At 41.3% G+C, this 27,034-nt stretch overlaps 1 protein-coding gene across 7 annotated transcripts in view; it reads left to right on the top strand.

Annotated features, from left to right (window-relative positions):
* Nucleotides 1–290: 290 nt before the first annotated feature.
* LOC134213249 (RING finger and SPRY domain-containing protein 1-like) overlaps nt 291–27,034 on the top strand; it is a 42,711-nt gene continuing 15,967 nt past the window's right edge. The window contains exons 1-2 of one of the 7 annotated variants that reach the window (XM_062692072.1): nt 291–367; nt 1,789–2,523. In XM_062692072.1, the coding sequence (XP_062548056.1) occupies nt 2,285–2,523 (239 nt within the window). In that variant the 5' untranslated portion in view covers nt 291–367; nt 1,789–2,284. The other 6 variants (XM_062692068.1, XM_062692073.1, XM_062692071.1 and 3 more) reach the window with 6 other exon arrangements.

Below are 27,034 nucleotides of genomic sequence, written 5' to 3'. Positions count from 1 at the left end.
GTAGTGCGCTGGATTCGCCTAAAGATGCGCGAAACAACGCATCAATTAGTTTGACAGATAAAACTTCGGAAGAAAGTTCGGCTCGGAAGTCCCGACTTCCGAATTCTAAGTTGGTGCTACGCCGACAATATTTAGTGGTTGTAAACAAATGCAGTCTCGGCCGGTCTCGGCATCAGTGTCACATGAAAAGGCCTATAGTCATAAAAGCAAGTTTATAGCACAGCTAGTTTTGTCTCAGTGCATACAATGACGATGATGATATATTTTGACAACACAAATACATCCAACGGGATCATCATCACAAAGTCGCGACGTCGCGAGCCAACACCGTTCTTCACAGGAAAAGCAGTGCAGATCAGCGCTTTTGGTCAGTTTCATTCAAGAAAAAGTCACGTATGGTTCTGCCATTATTGCCGCGCCGTGGTCGTCGTTGTGATTTCATTTTTATAGTGCATTATTCGTTCCTGTAAATCTTGGTGCATGCATATGGCGAAAAGTGAGGCGTAAAGTAAAATATTAAACTGTTGCACAAATTGTCAGGACAGGAATTCCTTCGACTCTGCAAGAAGTTTGAAATAGTGGATTTCCAACGTATAATAATTGTACAAGAAACGTTCGTCATCTGGATACGTTTGTGCTGATTGGATTATGCGGAACGTTGCGTGGTAATCTGAGTTTGCTGCTTGGATGAAAATATTTTTTTCTACGAGCTAATCGCTACCCCCTTCTCGACACCCATCGCCTCTCCGTGATTGGTGATGAACAGGGTGGGCCATAAATTCTGTCGATCTGCTGCCGCTGGTTAATTTCTTTGGGATTGTATAAAATTTATTGTAATAATTTAACAATTTGCAATAAACCCAATAAACAGCATTTGCTCAGGGCTAGAAAAAAAAATGTGCTTGATTTGTATACATTAGTATAGTCCACGTTTAGTTAGTTTCCTCCTGGAACTTATACTAAACCACTAAGATTTATTATCATTATTAGTAGGTATATTAAGTGATCTTACGCTGTGCATATTATATTTCAAACAATGTACTATCAAACGAATTTGAAGAAAAAAAACTTCACGTCACAAATCCATTGTACAACAAAATTTTAAAATTAATTAGCTTCTAGAATGATTTACTTTAAACTGAGTCAAATTCTGACTAAATGATTGAATCCCTTTTTGTTGCTGTTTAATTAATAGTCAAAACATAAATGATGAACTGAAAATTATAATTCAGACGCCACATGAATAAAGCCTCTAAAATAATCAGTTGTGAAAAACAACAAACAATTTTATATTTGATACCTAATATATTTACTTTATTAGACTCCTTTTTTCTTGGCTCTGCTCTACATTCCAACTGCTATTCAGTTTCCACAGTTATATTTCAAAATGTTAATTGTGGTTTTGATTCACACCCTAGGGAGGAATATTCCTCCTGCGCTTCTTCTACCACACAACCGGCACTACTGCATGGTAATGGTGATTGTGTGGTGTGGAGTTGACGTGCAAAAGTTTACCGTCAACCAGTTACGAGATGGTCGTAGACCAGAGTAGTATTATATTGGTTAGTATGTAGGTTTGACGTGACGTTGTTTTGCTTTTGCCAGTTTGAGAGTAGGGACGTTTGCCAATACCTACTAAATTTGTTGAGGAAAGAATTCGATAAACGCAACGACACTCCCATGCAAACTTCGTGCTCGAATCTTATGTCTTAAGTGTTTGATTAAAACACATTTCAACTAGGCGATGGGATAAGATTTGTGATGTGAGCTTTAAAATATATTTTCTAGGAAAGAACATCCACACAAAATTCCGTTTAGAGGACATTAGTGCTAGCTAGGAAGTGAATGTAATATTTCCAACTCAAAAGGCCGTAAATAGTTTCGTTATCAGTATGAGCAGTTTCAATAATAGCCATTGCATGGTTGTTTGACTGATAAGAGAAAGAGCAATTGGTGGATGCGGAGACAGATAGGACTGCCTGTCCGGGACGAAAACCAGAAGAGTCACATAACACCGTTTAAGGTGAAAAATATCAGCTGAATTCGAAGAGAGAGAAAGGCGAAGAAAGTGATACAAAGTGTTACCCAAAAAAGAAGAAGACAAACAACCGACAAAGTAAAGTGAAATCGTGACGAGTGATGATCGTTCGGCCCGGTCTAGTACCTAGCTGCGGCGGTGGATGAAGTGGATTTCGCAGCATTCGATTGCCTTTGTTTATTTGTTTGCCTGGTTGATTAGAGTACTGGTGGTAGTAGAACGCAAACCAGGAAGCACATCACCGATATGGGGGTCTGTTTGTGCAAGGATAAAGTGGAGGAAGGGTATCTGAACGAGAACAGTCGTGATTCCTACACGGCCAGTGGGACGGACTTTGGAAACGATGGGACGCATCACGGCGGTGGTCGGATGGCGGGGTCCCATGGGGGAAGATGTCTGAGGGCTGACCGGAAGGCGTCACTCTCGGATACGGTGGACGATTTGGTGAAGGAAACACTCGATATTATAGGATCCATCGTCGACAAGTGAGTATCAATAAATGCTACATATATTTCCGATTCTAATCTTGGGACGTGTAACAGTGAGCGGATTCAGCTAAATCGGACATTGTGTTCCGAAATTACAAACAAAACATTGTTTTCTCTAAGGGTCTTCCCTGGGTGTTGTAAATTATGTACTGCGATCGGAAATAAATTGTATTGATGAAAAATAATGGAATCTGTTTTCCTAAAGAACTATTTTCACCTCACTCGAGTCAAATACGAGACACTGAAGACGGCCTCACAGTTGAGGTCGAAATACGTATCTTTAAAGATAACAAAACGTAGTGGAAATAAATGGAAAGTCCTACTAAACTCGTCTTAGACAGTTTCTCGCTAATGTGTTTTCTCATTATTATCTCTAGATACAATTTCTGTACACTTTTTTTTTCAATTAAGTTTTATTTAATCGAGTATTGTAGTATAGTATTGATTTTGAATTTTCTTTTCCGATCTTATGCAGCGATATAATTAATCGACACGCAAGGTGGCCAGTGAGTCGGGAAATCTGAAAAAGCGGGAATCTCCATGCGGAAAATTGAGCTTGAGCTTGAGCTTGATTGACTGCTCGTAGTTGCTACTCCATTATGACCAGATCAGCTGTTCTTGCACAGGGAACCAACAGATGTTTGCTTGGGACTAGCACACATCTTCAATGTACAAGCACTGGTGATCTCATTTGTTAGGTCATACTGGCGCCTGCCACGTCAGAATGCAAGTCAATGTAGGGAATGGGGAGGAAATGATGATGCAATCACTCGCCCACTGCAAGCCGAATATACCTCTGCACTTGCCACGAGTTCATGCGGAATTAGTTGGATTTTCTGGGTAAGGTTGGAGAGGCAGAGGTCCGTCTTGGTTAACGAGCTGCCAATGTGATAGATAGGAGAAGGTAACTGATGGAATTTCTAATTGGATGTAGGAAACGAGCTCTATAGTTCATTTCCAATTCTAGCAGATTACTGTTAGAATACTCAAGTTGAAGGTATAGGAATAGTAATGGAAACGGTATGGAAGTCCATTTCCAGTTCTAGCGATTGCTAGAACATGAGAAATAAAGAGAAAGATATAAAGTAGGAGAATGGAACGGACCTGGGAATGAACCCACGACCTCCTGCGTATGAGGCAGAAGCAGTAGCCATATGACTACCAAGCCCGCTTCTCCATGCGGAAAATTTGGGAAAAAGTCGGGAATTTCTTGACATTATTTTTAAAAAATCGGGAAAGAAGTCACCAGGTGTTCATTAAATTAGTTACTTTAAAACATAAAGAAACACCGTGTACTATTTAAAATGCTTAATGTTTAATATTCCAATATAATATAAGTATAATGTATAATATAAATATAATGACACTGGAATTGAAATCATTATTTTTCAATATCGAGTCTTTAACACGCCGAATACCGTGCAGAAAATCATGGGAACTAAATTTTCAAACCGCTGGTTCTCAGCCGTCTTTTGACTGTTTTTTACCATTCTTTTACGGATGTCTTACCAGTTGACCTACGAAACGCTCCGGGAAGGAGCGCCTAACATAGCTCTGGTCCTCACAAGTTCCAATACTCACGCTTCCACGGAAGCTCTACCTAAGATGGCAGCCCCATCCCGGTGAATAGGGAACCTTGGACCAACAACCTGCTGTTCCCGAAACATGAATTTGTTCGACAATCCGAAAACGAAAGAATACGGACTGATTTTACGGCGACGACTCTTAACGTGAAACAACCCGACCAGTTAGTCATAACAAAATTTTATCACAATTATATCAATGTGTGTTACAAATAACAATACTTGCAATAAGTTTGTAATGTCAAAGATGGAGGACAGAAAATTTTATGATCGTCATATCATGATTATAACATAATGCGTTATGTTTATTTCTCAAAAAAAAAAAATGCCAACAATTTTGGTACATGGGAATTGGAAAAAAACGAAGGTACCACCTACAGTATAACTTGAACTTATATTCAAAGTAGAAACAGCTGGACAAAGTTAATTGCCTACATTATGGATAATCATTATCTTTTGAAGAACATAATTTGTTATAGTGTAAGCTATTTTCACCCCTTTTTATGTAACACAACGTGTTATAATTTTGTTCAAAAAAATAACATATTCAGTAATATTTTTGTTAAAACTAGAAGAGATTTTGTTACAATTTTTGTTATTTTAACTACTAATGGTACATGTTTTATAACAACCGCTGTTATAAAAAACTGCTGTAACAGAATAACAAGACCTGATATAAATCTATTACTATCTACTGGTCGGGAACGGACACGAATAGGAACATGAAACGTTGTAACCCTAGTCCAGCAGGGTAAATTGGCGTATCTTGCCAATGAGGCGCGCCGCCGAAGCTTGAGATCCTGGGACTGAGTGAAGTTCGTTGGCCAAACTTTGGAGAACACAGAACGCTGTCGGGACAAGTTCTGTCATACTCTGGTTTACGAGGTGAACACGCTCTGCGGCATCGCGGAGTTGGCTTCCTACTAAGCGCTCAGGCACATTCTGCGCTTATGAAGTGGGAACCTATAAGTGAAAGGATAATCGTTGCCAGATTTAGAACACGGGTCCGAAACCTTAATATAATCCAATGTTATGCGCCAACCGATGCTGCCGATCTGCAAGACAAAGAGAACTTCTACAGTCAACTCAATGCCATCGTAGATAGAATTCCGAAAGGTGATATCAAGATCTGTTTGGGCGACTTCAATGCGAAGATCGGATCCGACAACTCGAATCATGAGCGCATTATGGGACGCCATGATATCGGAGAAATGAGGAGAGCTGTTCGCAGAATTTTGTGGCAATAACGACATGGTGATCGGGGGATCGCTCTTCCCTCATCGACCGGTTCACAAGGTCACGTGGGTCTCCCGTGATGGCTTTCTTCTCACATCATCCCCACACTGGGACAGAGCCGCCGCGCAGCTTAGTGTTCATTAAGCACTTTAACAGTTATTAACTACGAGGTTTCTAAGCCAGGTTACCATTTTTGCATTCGTATATCATGAGGCTAACACGATGATACTTTTATGCCCAAGGAAGTCGAGACAATTTCCAATCCGAAAATTGCCTAGACCGGCACCGGGAATCGAACCCAGCCACTCTCAGCATGGTCTTGCTTTGTAGCCGCGCGTCTTACCGCACGGCTAAGGAGGGCCCCGTGATGGCTTTACAGAAAATAAAATCGACCACATCTGCATCAACCGAAAATGGAAACGGAGCCTTCTTGATGTATGGAATAAACGTAGTGCCGATATCGCGTCTGATCATCACCTCCTCATCGGCGAAATACCCCTGCGCATTGCGCGGATTCGTCGGCAGGAGGAAAGAGTTGGACGACGATTCAACACACGCCGACTGGAAGATGTCACGGTGAAACGGTCCTTCGTTGAAGAACTGGAGACGCGTGCTGCAGATATTCCGGAAGGTGGCAGCGTGGAAGACCAATGGACCGCCATGAAGAATGCCATCATCGTCACCAGTGAGAACAATCAGGGTGAACTGCGCACCCAGAGAAAACAATGGATCACCGATGAGACCTGGAGGAAGATAGAGGAGCGAAGAAAAGCCAAAGCCGCGATAGAGCGATCAAAAACCAGAGGAGCCAAAGTCTCAGCCCGTCAACGATACTCGGCTCTCGAGAAGAAAGTAAAACTTTCATGTCGACGGGACAAGCAAGCGTGGGCAGACTCTCTGGCCGACGAAAGAGAGAGAGTCGCAGCAACCGGAGACATTCGCCTCCTCTACGATATCTCACGACGCTTAAGCAGGCCGAAGATGAATGCAACAACTGACCAGCTGAAACGCTGGTTCGAGCACTTCGAACAACTTTTTCAAGTGCCAGCCAGGCCATCACCACCTCGGCATGATCTGCCTAGGATCCGACGTATAACACGCATCAATACCGAAGCTCCATCACTGCTAGAGATTCAAACAGCCATCCAAAGCATGAAATCGAATAAAGCCCCAGGGGTCGACCGCATATCAGCCGAGATGCTCAAAGCTGACCCCATGACATCCGCTCAACTACTGCATCGTTTATTTCGTAATATCTGGGACACCGCAACTTTCCCGGTCGACTGGATGTAAGGTATCTTAGTGAAGGTACCCAAAAGGGTGACCTGACTGTATGCGATAACTGGCGAGGCATTATGTTGCTGTGTACCGTTCTCAAAGTTCTATGCAAAATTATCCTAGCCCGGATTCAGGAGAAGATCGATGCGACTCTCCGGCGGCAGCAGGCCGGATTCTGTGCCGGAAGGTCCTGTGTGGACCATATTGTCACGCTCCGTACCATTTTGGAGCAGGTCAACTTGGCATTCATTGACTACGAAAAACCGTCTCAATCACGAGAATATGTGGGGCACCCTGAGACGCAGGGGGTTCCTTAGAAAATCATCGGCCTCTCATCGAGGTACAGTACGAGGCCTTCTCGTGTAGAGTACTGCACAATGGGGTCTTGTCCGACCCTATCCGGGTCGTAGCTAGTGTGAGGCAAGGATGTATTCTATCACTGTTACTGTTCCTCATCGTAATCGACAAGATTCTGGTAGATGCGATTGACCGTGAAGCAAACCGCGGGCTGCTATGGCAGCCTATAACCATGGAACACCTAAGCGACTTTGAATTGGCTGATGACGTTGCACTCTTCGCTCAACGGCGCTCTGACATGCAGAGTTAGCTCAATGACCTTGCCGAGCGCTCCTATACGGCAGGTTTAGTCATCAACGTAAACAAAACCAAATCGTTGGATCTAAACACCATATGTGCTCGACTTGCGGTTAGCGGCAGTGCAGGTGTTCATCAACAGATGCCTGCGGTATATAATTCGGGCCTGGTGGCCTCACAACTGGATCGACAACTCCATCGTCGTTGTCACCAGAGGCCGATAGCACCAAAAAAATCGGGATCGGAAGTGGGGCTGGGTCGGCCACATTCTACGTAGGGGCGGAAACGAAATCTGTAAACAAGCATTAGACTGGAACCCAGCGGGACATCGCAGCAGAGGCAGACCCAGAGGCTCATGGCGGCGAAGCCTTAATAAAGAAATAAAAGAAGTCGACCGAAATCTAACCTGGCAACAGGTTAAAGCGATAGCTGGGCAACGCTCAGGATGGAGATCTTTCAAGTCGGCCCTTTGCACCACCGGAGGTAAGTAAAGTAAGTTACCAATTGACCTGGTAGACCAATTGATCCAAACTCCCGAACACATTGAAGAGCCTAGAAAATCTGGTTTGGGTATATCTGAGCTGCAAATCATACGCATGGGCTCTACGGACTTGTATGGACATGACTGGTCGATTTCGGATAGCTATCAAGCGTAGTTGACATGGTAGACCAATTGATCCAATCTCCAGAACACATTGGAGAGCCTAGAACATCTGGTTTGGGTATATCTGAGCTGCAAATCATATGCGTGGGCTCTACGGACTTGTATGATGACTGGTCGATTTCGGATAGCTATCGAGAGCAGTTGACCTGGTAGACCAATTGATCCAAACTCCATAACAGTTTGGAAAACCTAGAATATCTGGTTTAGGCAAATCTGAGTGGAATATCGTACATATGGCCTTTACGAACTAGTATAGACATGACGGGTTTCCATTGGCACGGGTTTTCGTAGTTTTCTTCGGCAAAATTTGCATATCATCTTTCATCAGTTACAGAGGACAGAGGTTGGAGTCGCTAGGGATGTCCAGTAGAAATATATTGTTCACATATAGTATAGTCGATGCTAGAATAGTGTTATAAAACATTTTTGGAACCTGTAAGTGTTGTTCACACTGAAATATATCATGTAAAGTAAATTTTACTATATTTTACCAAAACCATCCTTACTCACGCCCCTCTAGGTAAAAAATGAGCATCCCTAGAAACAAAACTCGCCAGTTTGGTGAAACTAGATGAGATGGGTAAGACCGTAAAAGCAGTGGCGTCGCGTAACCTCACTTTTTACCTGTGCACTGACACTAAAAATTAAAATTTTGATATTTTTACAGCCCAAACGGAAAATAAAATTATCAGAGTCGTTTAAGCTAATCAAATTCTAGTGATTCTATGCATTTTCGCACACAAAATCCTTAAATTAAAACCCAGTGCACAGTGTAAAAATCGGTTTAAAGATGGCTGAGAACCAGCTGTTTGAAAATTTAGTTCCCATGATTTTCTGATCACCGTACTGCCGTTATACGCATAACTGTCCCATTATATAGGAAATCCCAGCAAACGTGGGACAAATATGCGTATGACGGCAGGGTAGTCCGCGTTAATAATTTTATCACGGAATTCGTAGTGTTAAGGAGACTTTCAGCCCTAGGCTGGATCGTCTCCGAAATCGATCAAGTAATTGCATGGATGAAAAAGAGAGGAAAGTTCTTGAAGCGTAAAGTTTGTTGATATGTTCTAGAGAAAATAATTGATTCATGGAAATAAGATGAGAGCACCTCTACTTCAGTTCCTTCCATTTCAGCTATGTTCATGTTTCTTCAAATAATCATATCAAGCATAATTTTTCATAACGACGTATGTAACAAAAGTAAACAAAACGGGGTTTTTGATACAACGTGACAATCACACGCGGCTTTAAATAATACGCATCGATTTTACTGATTTCAGATCTTAAAATTCTTTAATTCAATCTTTTGCGAATTTCTATTTTTGAAGTCTCACTGTTACATACGTCGCTTTAACATATGGGAACTAAGAGCGACCTATGTAACAAACAAATCAAAACAAAACAAAACTGCAGTTGCGTCAATCGTGCACTATGGAAAACCGACCAATTTACACCGACGTACGTATAGCATACCGGTGTATGTATAATTTTATCATTTTTCACAATGAATTTGAATGAACTGAGCTTTACTGTGAAGCACGCTTATTACGCTTATTGTAATGATGCATGCCAGCGGAAAAAAGTATTGGAAAAAGATTTAGTTTTAAAACAGTTTTAGAAAAAGTTTTGCCAACTTTCTGCAAAGGATTTCTCGAATCCTCATATTTGTTACATACGTCGTTATGAAAAATTATGCTTGATATTTTGTATGAATATAACAATAATATATGCCGAAAACCTCATTAATAAAAACAATAAAAAACCATAATATATTCAATACTCATTTAAATTCATGAACTTTCTATGTAAGCCTCTAGTCAAATTTCAATATTCAAAACAACCACTTTTTCAACCAACAACCCTGCAAGAGCTTGAACTTTGTTTAGGTCAGTGAGAAAACCTTGGCTTATAATCTGTAACAGAAACGCGAACTCAATCGATTTGGAACTACGATTGATATCATGAAAATTTAAACACGCCTTCGTTTCATATCGACCCCATTCCGTCAAGTTTCAGCGAACGCTTCAATTGTTGCACCTACAATGAATTGCTATCGCTGTTGATCCAGATTTTGACTTCACATTGTAAAATCTATCTAGGACTCTGCAGGTTGGTAGGTCTATTGTACACTTGACCGACTTTGCATACCATGGAAAACTCCATGGCACAAAATTTCCCCTCCTGACAACTGAAAGTGACGCAACCCAGATCAGATCCTGTGCTTCTGTTTGAAACTCGCATAGGGAGCACCGTCAGGTAGACTGACCCGCCTACATCCAATCCGCTAACCGCCGATGAAAGAATAATAAACTTCGCGAGTCTCACGTAGACTCGCAATCATATCTGCCTTCCAGTCCAGTAAAAGATGACTCTTCGTGTTCTACTGGTGCTGTATGCGAACAAAGAGGTAGAGAGCAAACGAAATACATCATAGAAGAAAATAGGAATTCCCCCTACTGGGGCAGGTGGCATTGTTTATTCGGTAGCGTCATTTTTGCGGCATCGTTGTTGCTGCATACAGGGAGCAGACACCAATTTCAGCTTTTCGTTGGAGCCGGCTCACTGGATTACTCACGGCGAACCGATGATGGGTCATAAACAAATGAGTAAATAACGTGTCGGGCGATAATGCGCAAATTACGATAAAGTTGAGGCTGTCAATCGTTAATGAAATGTTTGTGCTACAATTTGCACAATTGATCATGCGGAATTTTCATATTCGTAGAATCAGCTTTTTTCTTATGACATCATTGTCCTGTATTTCTAATGTTATCAGTTCAAATGAAAAAAATACGTACATACCAAAGTATTACAAAAATTTAGATGATAGCATTCTTCTTGAACCGTATTTACTACATTATTTGGGGATTTGAAGAAACCACTTTCACGGCAAACCCACGTGAAGAGAACATTTGAAAAGACAAGATACTTTTAAAGGTTCTTTCTTCGCATAAAAACTGATTGAGACGAAATTATTAGTATTTGAATTCAGTTATAGTAAATAATTTGGCTTAACTAGTTTCAATGTCAAGGGGACTATATTTGAAATTCAATATTATAATTAATTAGCTTGCTTGACATACGCCCTCATTTACGCCAATGAGTAAATAATACTAACCCTTATTATAAATCAAAGGCCTCACTGTAACTGGAAAAACGCTTCATATGATTTGTGGTAGATTAGTAAAGAAGTTTGCTTGCTTGGAAAAATATTTTTTTAGATGTTGTTTCTATAAATTGAAAGCAAGTTTTTCTACTCATAAATATGTTGTCTTTTTTTTTTAACCATTTCATTTATTTGGTAGGCTCAGTCGTGTGTGACAATTTGCGGAGCTGCAATTCTAGAGTATGATATAAATACAATATATATCATCTTATCATTAACAGTTAGTTGGACAAAGACCAAAATACTTTTGGTGACTCAAGTTTAGAAATTACTTCATTCAGAACGGACGGGTTAGGGATTTAGGTTTAGGTTATTTCAGCTGCAAATCCAGGTATTTGATGTCGTGACTGGTGTGGCGTAGCTTCGTGCTCGAATTATGATTCGTATGATTCAGTTCTGTAGGGAGCATCTTCCGGATGGCCATAGCTTCGTGGTACACGGAACAATAAGACAAAGACAAGAAAAAAAAACTGAGAAAGAAAAAAAATAGGGGTATTAGACTTTAATGTCAGATGAGCAAAGAAAGGCATAGATGGCCTGCAAATAAACCACATCGTGATCCCCCAAAACACCTCTTACTTCCCTGTAGGGTTGTTTACCTCGGGCCACAAGGGTATCCAATAGTTGCACTCTTGACGCGTCATTTTCCGTGCAATACCAAACTACGTGATCGATGTCATCGTAACCGGCTCCACACCTACATAGGCTGCTATCGACCAGATTTATTCTATAGAGATGTGCGTTTAGTGAATAGTGATTGGACATAAGCCTCGACATCGTGCGAATGAAGCCTCTGCTTAAGTCCTCACCTCTGAACCGCGCTCGCGCAGAAACTTTAGGAACTATGGAAAATAGCCACCGTCCAAGTTCATTGTGTGACCAATTCATTTGCCAATTTTGAAGAGTACTCTGACGGACTAATGGGAAAAACTCGTTATTCGAGATTTGTCTAGCATAAACTTCACCTTCCTGTGCGCCCACCTTTGCTAGCGTGTCCGCCTTCTCATTGCCATAGATTAGGCAATGGGATGGGACCCATACAAAGGTAATCTTGAATGATCTTTCGAAGCAAATCACGCATCTGCTCTCTTATGTTTGTAAGAAAGTAAGATGCGTGCTTAACAGGTTTCATCGACCGGAGTGCCTCGATAGAACTAAGACTATCCGAGAAGATGAAATAATGGTCTACGGGCTGATTGGAAATTATCCCCAAAGCGAAACTAATTGCTGCCAGCTCAGCAACATAAACCGAACACGGTTCTTGAAGTTTTCGGAAGGTGGTTGAATTCTCGTGGAAGACACCGAAACCAGTGGATCCGTTGATGCGAGATCCATCAGTGAAATATCTGTTGTTGCAATTGACATGATGGTATTTTTCAGTGAAAATCAAGGGAGTAGAAATATTTCGAAGATGATCTGGTATTCCTTGAATAGCATGTTTCATGGACAGATCGTATTCAATGGAGGAACTGTCGTTGGTGAAGTTAACTCGAGGTGGGTTATAACATGGAAGACAAAGATCTGACGATATGTAATTGAGATAGACTCTCAGAAATCTTGACTTGACCAGGTCAAGCATATTATCGAAGTTTTCTAAGACAAGTGTGTTACTTGTTCCACATTTGATCAGTATTCTAAGTGAGAGTTCCCAGAAACGGTGCTTTAAAGGAGTAACTCCAGCAAGCACCTCCAGGCTCATATTATGCGTTGAATGCATACAGCCAAGAGCAATACGCAAACAACGATATTGAATTCGTTCCAGTTTGATTAGGTGGCAATCAGCTGCTGAGAGGAAGCAAAATGAGCCGTACTCTAAAACAGAGAGAATAGTCGTTCTATAGAGTTTGATGAGGTCCTCCGGGTGAGCACCCCACCATGTTCCGGAGATAGAACGTAGAAAATGGATCCTTTTCCGGCATTTCTCTATCAAATACTCAAAATGAAGTTTCCAGGTACATTTAGAATCAAACACGACCCCAAGGTATTTGGAGGATAAAGATTGGTTGATGTCATCTTTCAACAGCTTTAGTTTCAGTTGAGCAGGGTACCGCTTCTTTGTAAACACAACCAATTGAGTTTTTTGCGGTGAAAACTCGATCCCTAAATGTCTGGCCCAAACAGTCAGATTATCCAGGGTACTTTGCAATGGTCCTTGCAAGACATTTGCACATGGACCTCTTAGAGAGATCACAGCATCATCTGCAAGTTGTCTGAGCGTGCATTGTCCTTCCAAACAATTGTCAATATTTTTCACATAGAAATTATAAAGCAAAGGACTTAGACATGATCCTTGGGGAAGGCCCATGTAGCTGTTTCTGGAAGTTGTCAGAGTGCCGAGAGTAAAGTTCATATGTTTTACTGACAACAAATTGTACAAAAAATTATTTAAAATAACGGGTAATCCACTACTGTTCAGATTGTTTGACAGTACTTCTATGGAAACTGAATCAAAAGCGCCTTTAATATCCAAGAACACTGAAGCCAATTGCTCCTTGTGCGCAAAGGCCAGCTGAATATCTGAAGAGAGCAACGCTAGACAATCGTTTGTTCCTTTACCTTTTCTAAAGCCAAACTGAGTATTTGATAGTAATGCATTTTGCTCGACCCAATGGTCGATTCTTGAAAGAATCATTTTCTCCAATAACTTTCTCATGCATGATAGCATGGCAATCGGTCGGTATGAATTGTGATTAGACGCTGGTTTTCCAGGCTTTTGAATAGCTATTACTTTGATCTGTCGCCATTCTGGGGGCACAATGTTGTACTCCATGAAACAGTTGTACAGGTCAAGTAATCGTCTTTTTGCGATATCTGGGAGGTTTTTAAGAAGATTGAATTTGATGTTATCGCATCCCGGAGCTGAGTTTTTCGATGAAAGAAGAGACATAGAAAGTTCCAGCATTGAGAATGGTCCACCCAAAGAACCGGGATCAGTGACTGATTCTCGAAATAGCGGTTCTGCTGGTACGGAATCTGGGCAGACCTTTTTTGCGAAGTTGAATATCCATCGATTGGAGTATTCTTCACTCTCATTGGTGGAAATGCGGTTCCGCATGTTGCGGGCCGTTTTCCAAAGTGTTGTCATTGAGGTTTCTCGTGATAGTCCCTCAACAAAACGTCGCCAGTAGCTACGTTTTTTAGCCTTGAGAAGGTTTTTGAGCTTTCTTTCAAGTCTCAGGTACTCCTCAAAAAGCTCAGACCTTCCGTGTTTACGGAAAGCCTTGAATGCATCAGATTTCTCGGAATACAACTTAGTACATTCATCATCCCATCCAGGAGTGGCTGGTCTTCTTACGATAGATATACTTGGAACGCGTCGTTTCTGAGCTTCTAGTGCACTTTTATGAATTAATTCGGTAAGGAATCGATATTCATCCAGTGGTGGGAGTATATCAGTTGATTCAATACCGATTTTCACCGCCGATGCAAATTTTTGCCAATCGATATTCCTCGTGAGGTCAAAAGGAACATTAACTGACTCTGATCGTTGATAGCCACTTTTGATTGTAGCGACTATAGGCATGTGATCACTACCATGGGGATCTTGGATTACCTTCCACGTGCAATCTAATGATAGTGAATTTGAGCATAAGGACAGATCAATACGGCTTTGTTGACCATTTGGTCCTATTCGAGTTACTTCACCTGTGTTCAAAATATTCAAGTTGAAATCGTCGCACAAATCATAAAAAATGGGCGCTCTGTTATCGTCTCTGGTTTCGCCCCATGCAATACCATGTGCATTCATATCACCCAGTATTAAAACTGGGGATGATAGAAGAGAGACTGCGCTCCAAAGATGCCGACGATTAAGTGAGGCATTAGGAGGAATATATACTGAAGTTATGCAAAGATCTTTATTCTTTACAGTTACTTGACAAGCGACGATTTCTAAGCCATTAACTACCGGAATGGGAATTCTGTAGAAAGGGTAACATTTTGTTTTATCCCCAAAAGAACGCCACCATAATGATCATTCCGATCTTGGCGAATAATGTTAAAATCGTGGAAGTTGATTTCATCTTCAGAAGAAAGCCATGTTTCACAGAGTGCAAATATATCGCAATCAGAATTGCGAATCAAAAACTTGAACACGTCTAGTTTATTTTTTAGACTATGGCAGTTCCACTGTAGCACAGTGATCGTATCTTCTATATTGGCCGTATTATCTATCGAAAGATACGATTTCTGCAAGAAGGGGCCATGAGACAGTCAATTGCTTCAGATAACTTTCAACTGTTGGAATAAAGAGGTCAATGATTGGCCTCAATGAATTCGGAATATTGAATAAGTTCAAAATACGATCCACAAGGTCCTTAAAGGATATCAATCCTCGCTTGGACGAGATTCTTTTCTTGGAAGTGCGAGTAGCAGTTTTCTGCTGAGAGATATTCCTTGACTGATGTTTCTTTGTAACATCAGTTTTAGGCAATGGCGGGAATGTCTTACTGCAACATGGGTCAAAAGGAGCAGTATAGACAGGCTGCTTCGGAATTTTAAATAATCCCTCATTACCATCAGATTTCGGCAAGCTTTTAGTGATGATTTTTGTTTTCTTACGGCGCAATCCTGGGAAGACAGTTTCTTCCTCTTTTCGGGTACGTGTACCTCCGCAGAATCATCCATATCGGCTACGTCAGAGTCCGATTCGTCTATGGAAATGACATCATAAAAATCACTAACTTGAACGGCAGCTGAAATAGCAGCCGTTGCGTTGGCAGTTGCGGATGTGTCTTGCGACTTCACCATTTCCGCATACGACTGCTTGGAGCGCTGTACCAACGAACGCTTCACCTTTTGGGTGCGCTTTTTGTACACTGGGCATTCTTGCAAACCATGGGGAGGGTCCATGCCACAATAAGCGCACTTTGTAACTTGTTGTTGGCAGGACTCCTCCCTGTGCTTTTCAAAACATTTGCCACAACGGGGCTTGTTGTCGCAAAACTCGGCGGTGTGCCCCAACTGTTTGCAGTTGGTACAATTGAACACCCGCGGCACAAAAAGTCGCACCGGAAATAACATATTTTCAATATCTACATATTTTGGGAGAATCGAACCGGCGAACGTCACCCGAAGCGAACCTGACTTAGAATACACTTTATTACCATCTACCATGGCAGCTGAATGCAACTCCTTGCAATCCAAAATATCCACGGTAGACTGTATTGCATTCTTTAAGCGGCCTTTTCCCGCAAGTACATCCTTGCAAGTCAGGCTCGCTGCGTTGATCACACCTTCGATTTCGACCTCCCGCGAGGGGACATAAACCAAATATTCTACATTATACAGTTGGTCTTTTGCGATAGCATTTGCATCCTGATATGTAGGTGCAGTTACACGTAGTTTGTTCCGATTAATCGATGAAAATCAGTTTTCGGAAAACGACGCGTCAAGTCACGTTTGATTCCTAGAAAATCAATACTTTTCACTTTCTGCCGAAAGTAAACAACCCACGGCCCAGGCGAAGAAGCTTGGTAGAATCGCGTGCGAATTATATTGTCTTTGGGAGGCGTTTCGCCTCCTTTTTCTTCGTCCATGTAATTAACACAAAATCCCCAAAAAAATAATAATAAAAAGAATATGAGAAAATACTAATGAGATTTAACTATAATAATAATAACAACAACAACAACACAAACACAGAAAAAGCGAAATTAATTAATAATATTTCAGGCAAACTTTTTCGCTTTTGCCCCACTGCAAATAATCCACCGTTACCGACTGTTCCTAACTATAGGCAGAACACAAACCTGCACCACTGATTTTTGTATGAATCTAATTCAACGGGACAATGGGATACAATATTTTACTTAGCCTTTTTGCTGCCTACTCTCCCGATTAGGTAGCTTTTAGGTGACGACGACTCTGCTGCTGTTTGTCGTCACCGTAATGCTTTAAGGAAAAAAAATAACTTTACTTTCTCACGAGACTGCGATAGCTTTGCTAAAACAGCTCGCTTCCAAAAGTCGGTTGGACAATCACCTTGTGACCCAACTTATCACTCGCGTGGGGAACTTAAAGATATAAAAACGACCCTCCGCTCCGCTTGAGGGAAAAAAACTCTACGGGATCAAAGCGCGCCACGTGATGAGACACGGAAGATTGTACGTCCGGCTCGTCCAAAAACACGACAAGGAATGAAATATGTTGTCTTACAGTTGACGGAATATTCTGCCTTCTTTGTAAATATGTAGTATTTTTTTAAAGCTTTATTTATATGATTTTTTATGAAGTATAAGTTCGTCACACAAAATATGTAGTATAATTCCATATTTTGAAAAAAGAACAAAGATGGATTCAAACATTACTTAGTTATCGCCTGGAAATGACTAACCCGTAGTCGTAGTAGCAATCGATTATCAATTTTTTTTCTCTACAATCATCGTTCAATACAGATTATTCGAAACCATCGAACCTCACATAAATCACGTCGACAAATCGAATCATCCAGTTATATACGGATGAAACGCGTAAGCCCCACCACGGCGGCGTCATCACGCTGCCATCAATTTTGATCGTATGCAGCGTGCTTGCGATAGCATTTTGTTTTGTTTATTCATCGGCCATATAAACTTGCTATCGCTTGAGTGGTCTGGTGCGATGGGGAATCGTTCCCAGCTGCTGAGAATGATGCGGAGTTAGTTTTGTTGATTGTTGCATGGTATTGCCGCTGATAACATCATCCAGGAGGTGGTCATCGATTTATGGATTACTGCAGCGCATGAGATTCTTGGTTCTTGTAATCCATAAGCGATGTGAGTAAGTCTTCTTCGAGGTGATGCATTTAGTTTCATTCATTTCATTTATTTAGTTTACATCTAAACAGATAACACTGAATCAACAATTTGACGCCACAATACACGGTTCGAGGCCGCATCTCTCCAGCCTCGGATGCGCCCCACGCTCGCCAAGTCGTTTTACGTCCTAAGTACCCGTCTCTCGAATACTCCGAGTGCTTGCAAGTCCTCTTCGAGCATTTTCCATGTTTCATGTCCGTAGAGGACAACCGTCTTGTACATGACACATTTGATGCGGTGGCGAATCTTTTTTGACCGCAGTTTCTTGTGGAGCCCGTAGTAGGCACGACTTCCACAGATGATGCGCCTTCTTATTTCACGACTAACATTGTTATCAGCCGTTAGCAAGGATCCAAGGTAGACGAATTCCTCGACTACCTCAAAGGTATACCCGTCTATCGTAACACTGCTTCCCAGGCGGGCCCTGTCGCTGTCGGTTCCGCCCACAAGCATGTACTTTGTCTTCGATGCATTCACCACCAGTCCAACTTTTGTTGCTTGTTTGTTGCGTTTCAGGCGAGTGTACAGTTCTGCCACCTTTGCAAATGTTCGGCCGACAATGTCCAAACAAATAAATTGACTGGATCTGTTGAAAATCGTACCCCGGCTGTTACACCCGGCTCTCCGCATGACACCTTCTAGCGCAATGCTGAACAACAGGCACGAAAGTCCATCACCTTGTCTTAGTCCCCGGTGCGATTCGAACGAACTGGAGTGTTCGCCCGAAATCTTTACACAGTTTTGCACATCATCCACCGTTGCTTTGATCAGTCTGGTAAGCTTCCCAGGGAAACTGTTCTCGTCCATAATTTTCCATAGCTCTACGCGGTCTATACTGTCGTATACCGCCTTGAAATCATTGAACAAATGGTGCGTTGGGACCTGGTGTTCATGGCATTTTTGAAGGATTTGCCGTACAATAAAGATCTGGTCCGTTGTCGAGCGGCCGTCAACGAAGCCGGCTTGATAACTTCCCACGAACTCATTCACTAATGGTGCAGACGTCGGAAGATGATCTGGAATATCACTTTCTAGGCGGCATTAAGGATGGTGATCGCTCGAAAGTTTCCACACTCCAGCATGTCGCCTTTCTTGTAGATGGGGCATATAAACATTTCCTTCCACTCCTCCGGTAGCTGTTTAGTTTCCCAGATGCTGAGTTTGTGCAGGCAAGTGGCTAGCTTTGCCGGGCCCATCTTGATGAGCTCAGCTCTGATACCATCCTTACCAGCTGCTTTATTGGACTTTAACTGTTGGATGGCATCCTTAACTTGCCTCAAGGTGAGGACTGGTTGGCTTCCATCGTCAGCTGAACTGACGTAGTCATCTCCTCCGCTGCCTTGACTTTCACTGCCTGTACTCTCAGCACCATTCAAATGTTCCTCGTAGTGCTGCTTCCACCTTTCGATCACAACACGTTCGTCCGTCAAAATGCTCCCATCCGGAACATTTCGGCTGGCAGCACGAAGCCTTTGCAAGATCGTTGAGCTTCTGCTAGAACTTGCTTGTTTCTTGAGAACGGCACAGCTGTTCCATCTCCTCGCACTCCGCTTCTTCCAGGCTGGAAAAGGCGGGTCTGCTGTCTCCGCTTCCATCTATAGCGTTCCACGTTCTGCCGGGTACCTTGCTGCAGCGCGACCGCCCGCGCTGCGCCCTTCTCCAGAATCTGTCTGCACTCTTCGTCGAACCAATCGTTCCGTCGACTTCGTCCCATATACCCGACGTTGTTCTCCGCTGCGTCATTAATGGCTGCTTTGACTGTATTCCAGCAGTTCTCACGAGGGGCCCCATCGAGCTCACCCTCTTCCGGCAAAGCTGCCTCGAGATGCTGCGCGTATGCAGTGGCGACATCAGGTCGTCGGTACCGAACATTGTTGATGACGGATAGTTTTTAGCATTGACGGATAGTAGATAGCAGATTAACCATCAGCAGATAGTGGTCAGAGTTGATGTTAGCGCCACGATATATCCTGACGTCGATAATGTCGGAGAAGTGACGTCCATCAATCAGAACGTGGTCGATTTGTGATTCTGTCTGCAGTGGTGATCTCCAGGTGTACCGATACGGGAGGCTGTGTTGGAAGTAGGTGCTGCGAATGGCCATGTTATTAGAGGCGGCGAAATCAATTAGTCATAGGCCGTTTTCGTTCGTCAGCCGGTGTGCGCTGAACTTTCCAATAGTCGGTCTAAACTCCTCCTCTTGGCCAACCTGAACGTTCAAATCTCCTATGATGATTTTGACCTAGTGGCTTGGGCAGCTGTCGTACTCACGTTCCAGCTGCGCGTAGAATGCGTCCTTATCATCATCAGTGCTTCCGGAATGTGGGCTATGGACGTTGATTATGCTGAAGTTGAGGAACCGGCCTTCGATCCTCAACCTGCACATTATTTCATTGATCGGCCACCACCCGATCACGCGTCTTTGGATATCGCCCATCACTATGAAAGCTGTTCCCAGCTCGTGTGTGTTGCCGCAGCTCTGGTAGGTGGTATGATTACCTCTAAACGTTCGCACCATTGATCCCTGCCAACAAACCTCCTGCAGCGCTGCCGAATCCGCGGTCCTTGAGTACATCGGCTAGTATGCGTGTGCTCCCGATGAAGTTGAGAGATTTGCAGTTCCACGAACCGAGTTTCCAATCGCTAGTCCCTTTTCGTCGCAGTGGTCTTCGCCGAAGGTTCCGGTCCGTACTCTCTTGTTGATTGTTCGTTGCGTATGTTAAAAGCTGGCTTGCAGGGCCTGACATCAAACCCCCTAAATTTTCGGAGGACCATTCCTCCTTATTCCCGGTGGACCATGGTGCACAATTTCACTTAGAGTCTCTCGCTGGCACTCGGACGATGATCAGCCGCCCCTAACATGGAGAACAAACGCTGTTGTGAGCCGATCCTGACATGGAGAACAGACGCTCAGTAAGATTTGCACCTCCGGAGAGGAGCAAACCCCTCCCCTTCCCTGTCAACATACGACCATAGTTCTCATCGGGCTTGATTACCCGATCTTCCCTAAGCTTGCTCGTATCCCGGCCAGCACTACGGCCGAGTCAAGTACTATATACTGAAGGCAACCTCAACTTTGAGGTCGAAACACGCAACTGTAAAGATAACAAAACGTGGTGGAATTAAATGGAAATCACTAAACTCGTCTTAGACAGTTGAAGACATTCCACTAAAAGAGATTAAATAATGTTTCTAACTCCAATCGTTAGTGCATTTCTAAAACATACGAAAAATGGGCTTTAATATGATAAATCTGTACCAAAATGTTACGGACTATTTAACTTCACATGTTCATTCTTACCAATAAATCATGTTGCTTCAGAGAACAATCATATTCCATGTTATCGTGTCAAATTGCATAGCTCGACAAGCTTTGAAGCGCCTTTGGAAAATTCTGATGTCTTGACCATCAAACTGTTTATTTATTACGCGCCGCAAAGAATACACTATTTGAGCACTTACCCAAGCTAATTCAGCAAACTGTAGTCATGTAACTACTGTTCTTATGTTGGTTTTTCATTATAGCACCCAAATGAGTGCTATAATAGATTTTATGCAACTCATTTGAGTTGCATAATGGTCATTAAAGCATCCATTTCGTTGGTATGGAAAAGTAGACGTTTTTATCATTCAAAGACGAACTGTAAACCAGGGATTATGATCAGGAATTGCAAAATAGGTATTTAATCAATTTGTAACACAAATATATCTGTTTCTGGATCAAAATGATGAACTTTGTATCTCTGATTGATACAGCAAAGGAATTTAGGGTCAGTACATTACTTGAGAGAAATCCCCGTATTGAGAATAAAATAACAAAGAAAACAAAGAGGTTCCCCTCTCATCCACCCGCTTCAAAAAAATTTCTGATGATGATTTTAACATTTGAAACTGCATAAACTTTTGAGATTTCTGTTAACCCTTTGCTTCCCACGACTTTTTTTTTCAAAGATTTCAATAGGAAGAAATCACCTTTTAAGAAAAATGCTAGAATGAAAGTTTTTTGATATGGCTTAAATTAGTGGAAAACGAAAACAAAAGTTGTCGATTATAAATCAATAGTTACTTGATTGTTTTCAATAGTTTCACTATCTTTACACAAAATTGATTATATACGCAGACTAATGAAGCCATAAAGCTGTGCTAAATATTGCTTTTTGTTGTTGAATGTTGGAAGCTGCAAAATTTTATGAAGCTCTACAGCTACCATGGGAAGGAAAGGGTTAAAAGAATCTCGGATCATTATTTTTTAATGTTATTTTAAATTTGATTGATTCATTGATTAATATACCAAAGGAAATCCATATTAAGGCACTCTTAACTCCACTTTACTTTTCTTTGTTTCAATATGATTCCTGGGTTACGTTATGATTTTTATGTAAAATATATTAAAATTTCGATTATTGCGCAAAAATTTAAAGGTTTATAATGAAATGTTGTAATCAATAATTTTATGCCTATAAAGTATTTTCAAAGTTACCTATTATTTGACACATCAAAATTTAATTTTTTTTTCTTTGCTTGCTGCTTCACAACTGCTCGGCTGAGACCTATACAGATCCATCTCGCAGCTAGTCTTGTCTTATTTTATTTTAATTTTAATTAAAATTTTATTTAAATTTCAAGATCTACATCAGAATTTTAAGATGCAGTAAATAATCTGAACAATTTTGGTTTTAGTACATATGACCCTGAACGTCAACAAAAAGATTACTCTACGGCCTATGTTTCTTTCTACATTCCTATTTTATCAAGAATTTCTGAAATTATGAAGCTTGAAGTTAATTTATAAGAGCTTTACGGGTCCATCCCAAATTAATAACTTCCTGGTTAAAATAATATAGTTCTTGAAAATATCGTTTTTTGAGATGAGGTTCAAGATTCAACTGACATAGGGTCGAAGTTCAGCCCGGCTTTTTGACTGACTTGTGATATTTTATTCGTATAAGGAAAACGGAAATCATTTCATAACAATTCATATTTACATTTGTTGTAGGATATCCTAAGTTATGGAGTTGAGGGATATCTGATACGATTTGTGATCAACTAAATCTGCCAATCGAAAGCTTGGACAAAAAAACTGGTATTTTTTAAGGGCACTTAGTGCGATTTGGCAGAGCCCCGATCATAGATAGTCACTATGTTACTAATGAGACTTGAAATATTTCTTTTGATTACCTAGGACTGTTGAATCCGTGTTTAGAAGTTATAGTTTTCTAGAATTTATGGATATCTAATAAGCAACCCTTGGTACTATTTTATCGAGGCTCCAAGGATTTCCTCGGCATTTGAAATCCAATTTATTTTAATTTGTTATTAAACCGCTGTATCACAATCACAGGGGCCCTCCTTAGCCGAGCGATAAGACGCGCGGCTACAAAGCAAGACCATGATGAGGGTGGCTCGGTTCGATTCCAGGTGCCGGGCTAGGCAATTTTCGGATTGGAAACTGTCTCGACTTCCCTGGGCAAAAGTATCATCGCAAAAATGGTAACCTGGCTTAGAAACCTCGCAGTTAATAACTGTGGAAGTGCTTAATGAACACTAAGCTGCGAGGCGGCTCTGTCCCAGTGTGGGATGTAATGCCAATAACAAAAAGAAGAAGAAGAAGAAGTTATCAGTGTGAATTATTTCTAGAAATTTTCTGGAAAAGACTTTAATTTTGAATTCTCTGCCTAAAATTGGGAGTTGAAATAATTCTATGTCTAGGAATTAATTACCTAGATAACTTTCTTCTATAAGAAGTGCCATTTTCAGTTTTACCAATCACTTCAAACTTAAATATTATGTCCACAATGCTACAGATCTTGCTGCAAAATGGTAGTTTAAATAATAAACATAATTTAGTGTAACAACTTGTAATACACTATCTAGTTATTAATTTTATCCAAAAGTCACTATTTGGTCACTTTTTCTTTAACCGAAAGTCACTATTTGGTCTCTTTCCGTCAACGTTGGTTTATTTGTTTATCGTGTGATTTCATCAACAGACTACAATTGGCCCTAATGATGTATGTAAATATTAATTAATACTAATGACATAAACGCACATAGTCACGAAAATATAACATAAAGGCTTAGAAGCAAGATAAAAAATTTAAAAAAAAATTAAATACAGACTTATCACATACAATCAACGAAAAAAAATCTACGACGGAAGACATTCTGTGTCAAGTTGAAGTCGAACAAGGAATAAACTCTATTAAACGTTTTGTGGAGGCCGTTGATTGCAGTTTCTGCACCGTAGTTAGTGCGACGAAGTGGGAGCCTCAGCATAGAATTGTTCCGTAGCGGTCTTGGTTGGACGTTCATGTTGACTAGTTGTAAAATTCTTTCGCAATCTATTGTTCCTTGAAGTACATCAGCTACACATAGGGCTCTGCTCACATCCCGGTGGATACGCAGTGGCTCTAAGGCAATCAAGCACACTTATTTTTTTTACCGGGATCTCATCACAATGTTCAACTTTTACCGAGATTCGCACAGCCGTGCCCCAGCAAACATGTTTTTTGCCAAGATGTCTGTCAAAGTTGCTGAAAATCAGCAAAAAAATTGCCGAAAATCAGCTAACAAACGTTTTGCCGGAATATCAGTTTTTTTATTTTGCTGGCGCACGGCTGTGCGGATTTTTGCCAAGTTGCAGAAATAAAAATTAAGTGTGAGCGATCCTCGTAACTAGGAAGATGCAGTTTAGTATTCGAAGCGCAAACCGCAAGAAAAGGCCGTTGAATACGTTCTACGCCGTTGTTGTAATACTGACGAATAATACTCTAATGAAGAGCGCACCAGAGAACAGTACAGCGATATTAGACATTAGACGTTCGTAAAATTTATCGGTCACTAAAGTCACTATTTTGAATGGTATTCTATGCTACCAGCCCTGGTATCAATAGTTGATTTTGTTCCACTAATGCAAAATTTATCATTTTATTGATTGAGGCTGGTTTCAGCGATGGTATTCCGATTAGGCATACAAGGTGCTCTTCTAAATTGTATACCGTCGACTAATACTAATCGCAAGAGAGCTCGTGGGGCAGTACCAGGTGTTCGCTGTACGCCAGATATAGCAAAAATGCCGGGAATACAACGTGCCCACACATCATCTGTCCATCGACTTCAAAGTCGCATATGATAAAATCGATAGATATCAACTATGGTAACTAATGCACGAACACGGATTTCCGAATAAACTGATACGGTTGGTCAAGGCAACAATGGATCGAGTGATGTGCGTAGTTAGACTTTCAGGGGCATTCACGAGTCCCTTTGAAACGCGCAGAGGGCTACGCCAAGGTGATGGTCTTTCATGCTTGCTATTCAACATCGCTTTGGTGGATGGATCAGGTGGTGATGTATAGCCATGGACCGAGTTGAATGGAGACTTGTTTTCGTTTGTACTGCACTAGCCACTCCGGCCTTAGTCTGTGTAAATAATGATAATAATAATCTTCATCGGTCATTGGCGCAATCCAGTATTTGCTGTTACTTTAAGGAGGGGTGAATGAGGCCGTCCATCTAACTAGCGGATAATAATTGGAATTATTCCTTTTCTTCCCGTATTTTCAACATAATATAATGCAGAACTTCATTTAACTGCTCACTGCCATGTTTGAGAAGAAGGTCAGTCAGAAGCTGATCGTTTCTCGCAGTCTTATTGTCTTCCAGCTCATTAAAGGCTTTTTCAACCTCATCTAGTGTAGGCGGCTTATCAGCTTGTCTATCATTGCGAATGTTTGTTTTCTTCACTGATGCACCGTCATATCCTTCGTTCAACAAAGTCTCGAAACTTTCGATTTTATCTGTCAGAGAATTCCCTTCTTGGTCATTGCACATGACGGATGATGGAGCTGTCTTTCTCCGCACGCCATTGGCAGTTAATTTTTTCAAAAATCTATTAAAAATCATAGGGGTTGTGTACAAGACACGACCGCAAGGTAGACGTTGGACAACGTAAGGCCATCATTCCGATTGATCTTTCTGCTGTCGCCAAGCAATTGTGTTTTGTACTATGCAGAAATTTCTTTTCGCAACTCGCAAATCACCATCCATTCGAGATTATTCGGAACCATTGGACCGCACACAAATTGCCTACGTTGACAAGTTGTATCATTGAACTACATACAGAAAACCTAAGTCTCACAGCGTCACCACGCTGCCATATCATTGACCGGTCTAGCAATAGCACTTTTGGTTTGTTCATTCATAAACCATGTGATTTTGAAAGAACAAAAAGTATCTAACAATATATATATATATAACAGAATTTAAAATATTAAAAAAAAAAAACAAAAAAAACATTTGAACTTCAACAATGATTTCTATATTCAAGAAGGTGCTGAACTATCAACGAGTTTTAACTAATCTATGAGAATAGTAAGTCATACGTATCCATCAATAATTAGTATTATAATCCAATTGACAACCGTTATAAACAACATTCTTTCTAAACCCCCTTATCGCTGAAAAGGTAGTTAACCTGCACCTTGCCGTTGAACCTGCCTGAAACTAGTGCACCGATTAGAATAACATCATGATAGCTACATCCGTTAATAAATCCTACATCGATCGCAAAACTTGTTTCGAGCACATGCCACTTGCTTGTCTGAACTAAACGGTAGTCTGTAGCCGGGCTCCTGCGTGTATGTTTCCGTCCGTCTACCTCTGTACAAGCTGTGCATATATGTACTGGGCCAGTAGTGGGCTGGCCACAAACTATATCGTTGATGGTGTCGCCAACTGAATATCCCCCTACCGGAAAGTTTTATGGCGGTCTTGCTGGTATCAGTAATTATCGATTCCGCTCGGGGCCCTCCTGTCGGAGGAGGAACTTGATCTTGAACCTTGGCGGTGCTGCTAAGTGACGCACGGCGAGATGTCATTTTCATGCAAATGCGCCCAGCACCAAGATTCGTCCTCCCTGAACTGTTTTAGTATGCGCTTTTTGCCATACTACACCGTTCTTAACGATCGAACTTGTTTACTGATTTATGTAATTGGTCGTCGTTTCCAAGGTTCAGTTTTATTTAACAATCATTTGCCTAATTATTCAATCTGAATTAAATACTTGCGTGCAATGCTAGACCAAGCATTCGTAGTGTTGTTGATAACTTTCGGATATAGCTTCTTTAACACACATCTGGTTATGTTAACCCCCAATTTTTTTAACATGCGTTTCTGGCCACATTTA

The sequence above is a fragment of the Armigeres subalbatus genome, chromosome 2 (genome assembly GCF_024139115.2).
Source record: "Armigeres subalbatus isolate Guangzhou_Male chromosome 2, GZ_Asu_2, whole genome shotgun sequence".
NCBI lineage: Eukaryota > Metazoa > Arthropoda > Insecta > Diptera > Culicidae > Armigeres > Armigeres subalbatus.
The sequence above is the reverse complement of the archived record's forward strand: the minus strand, read 5'-3'. Positions and strand labels throughout refer to the sequence as shown.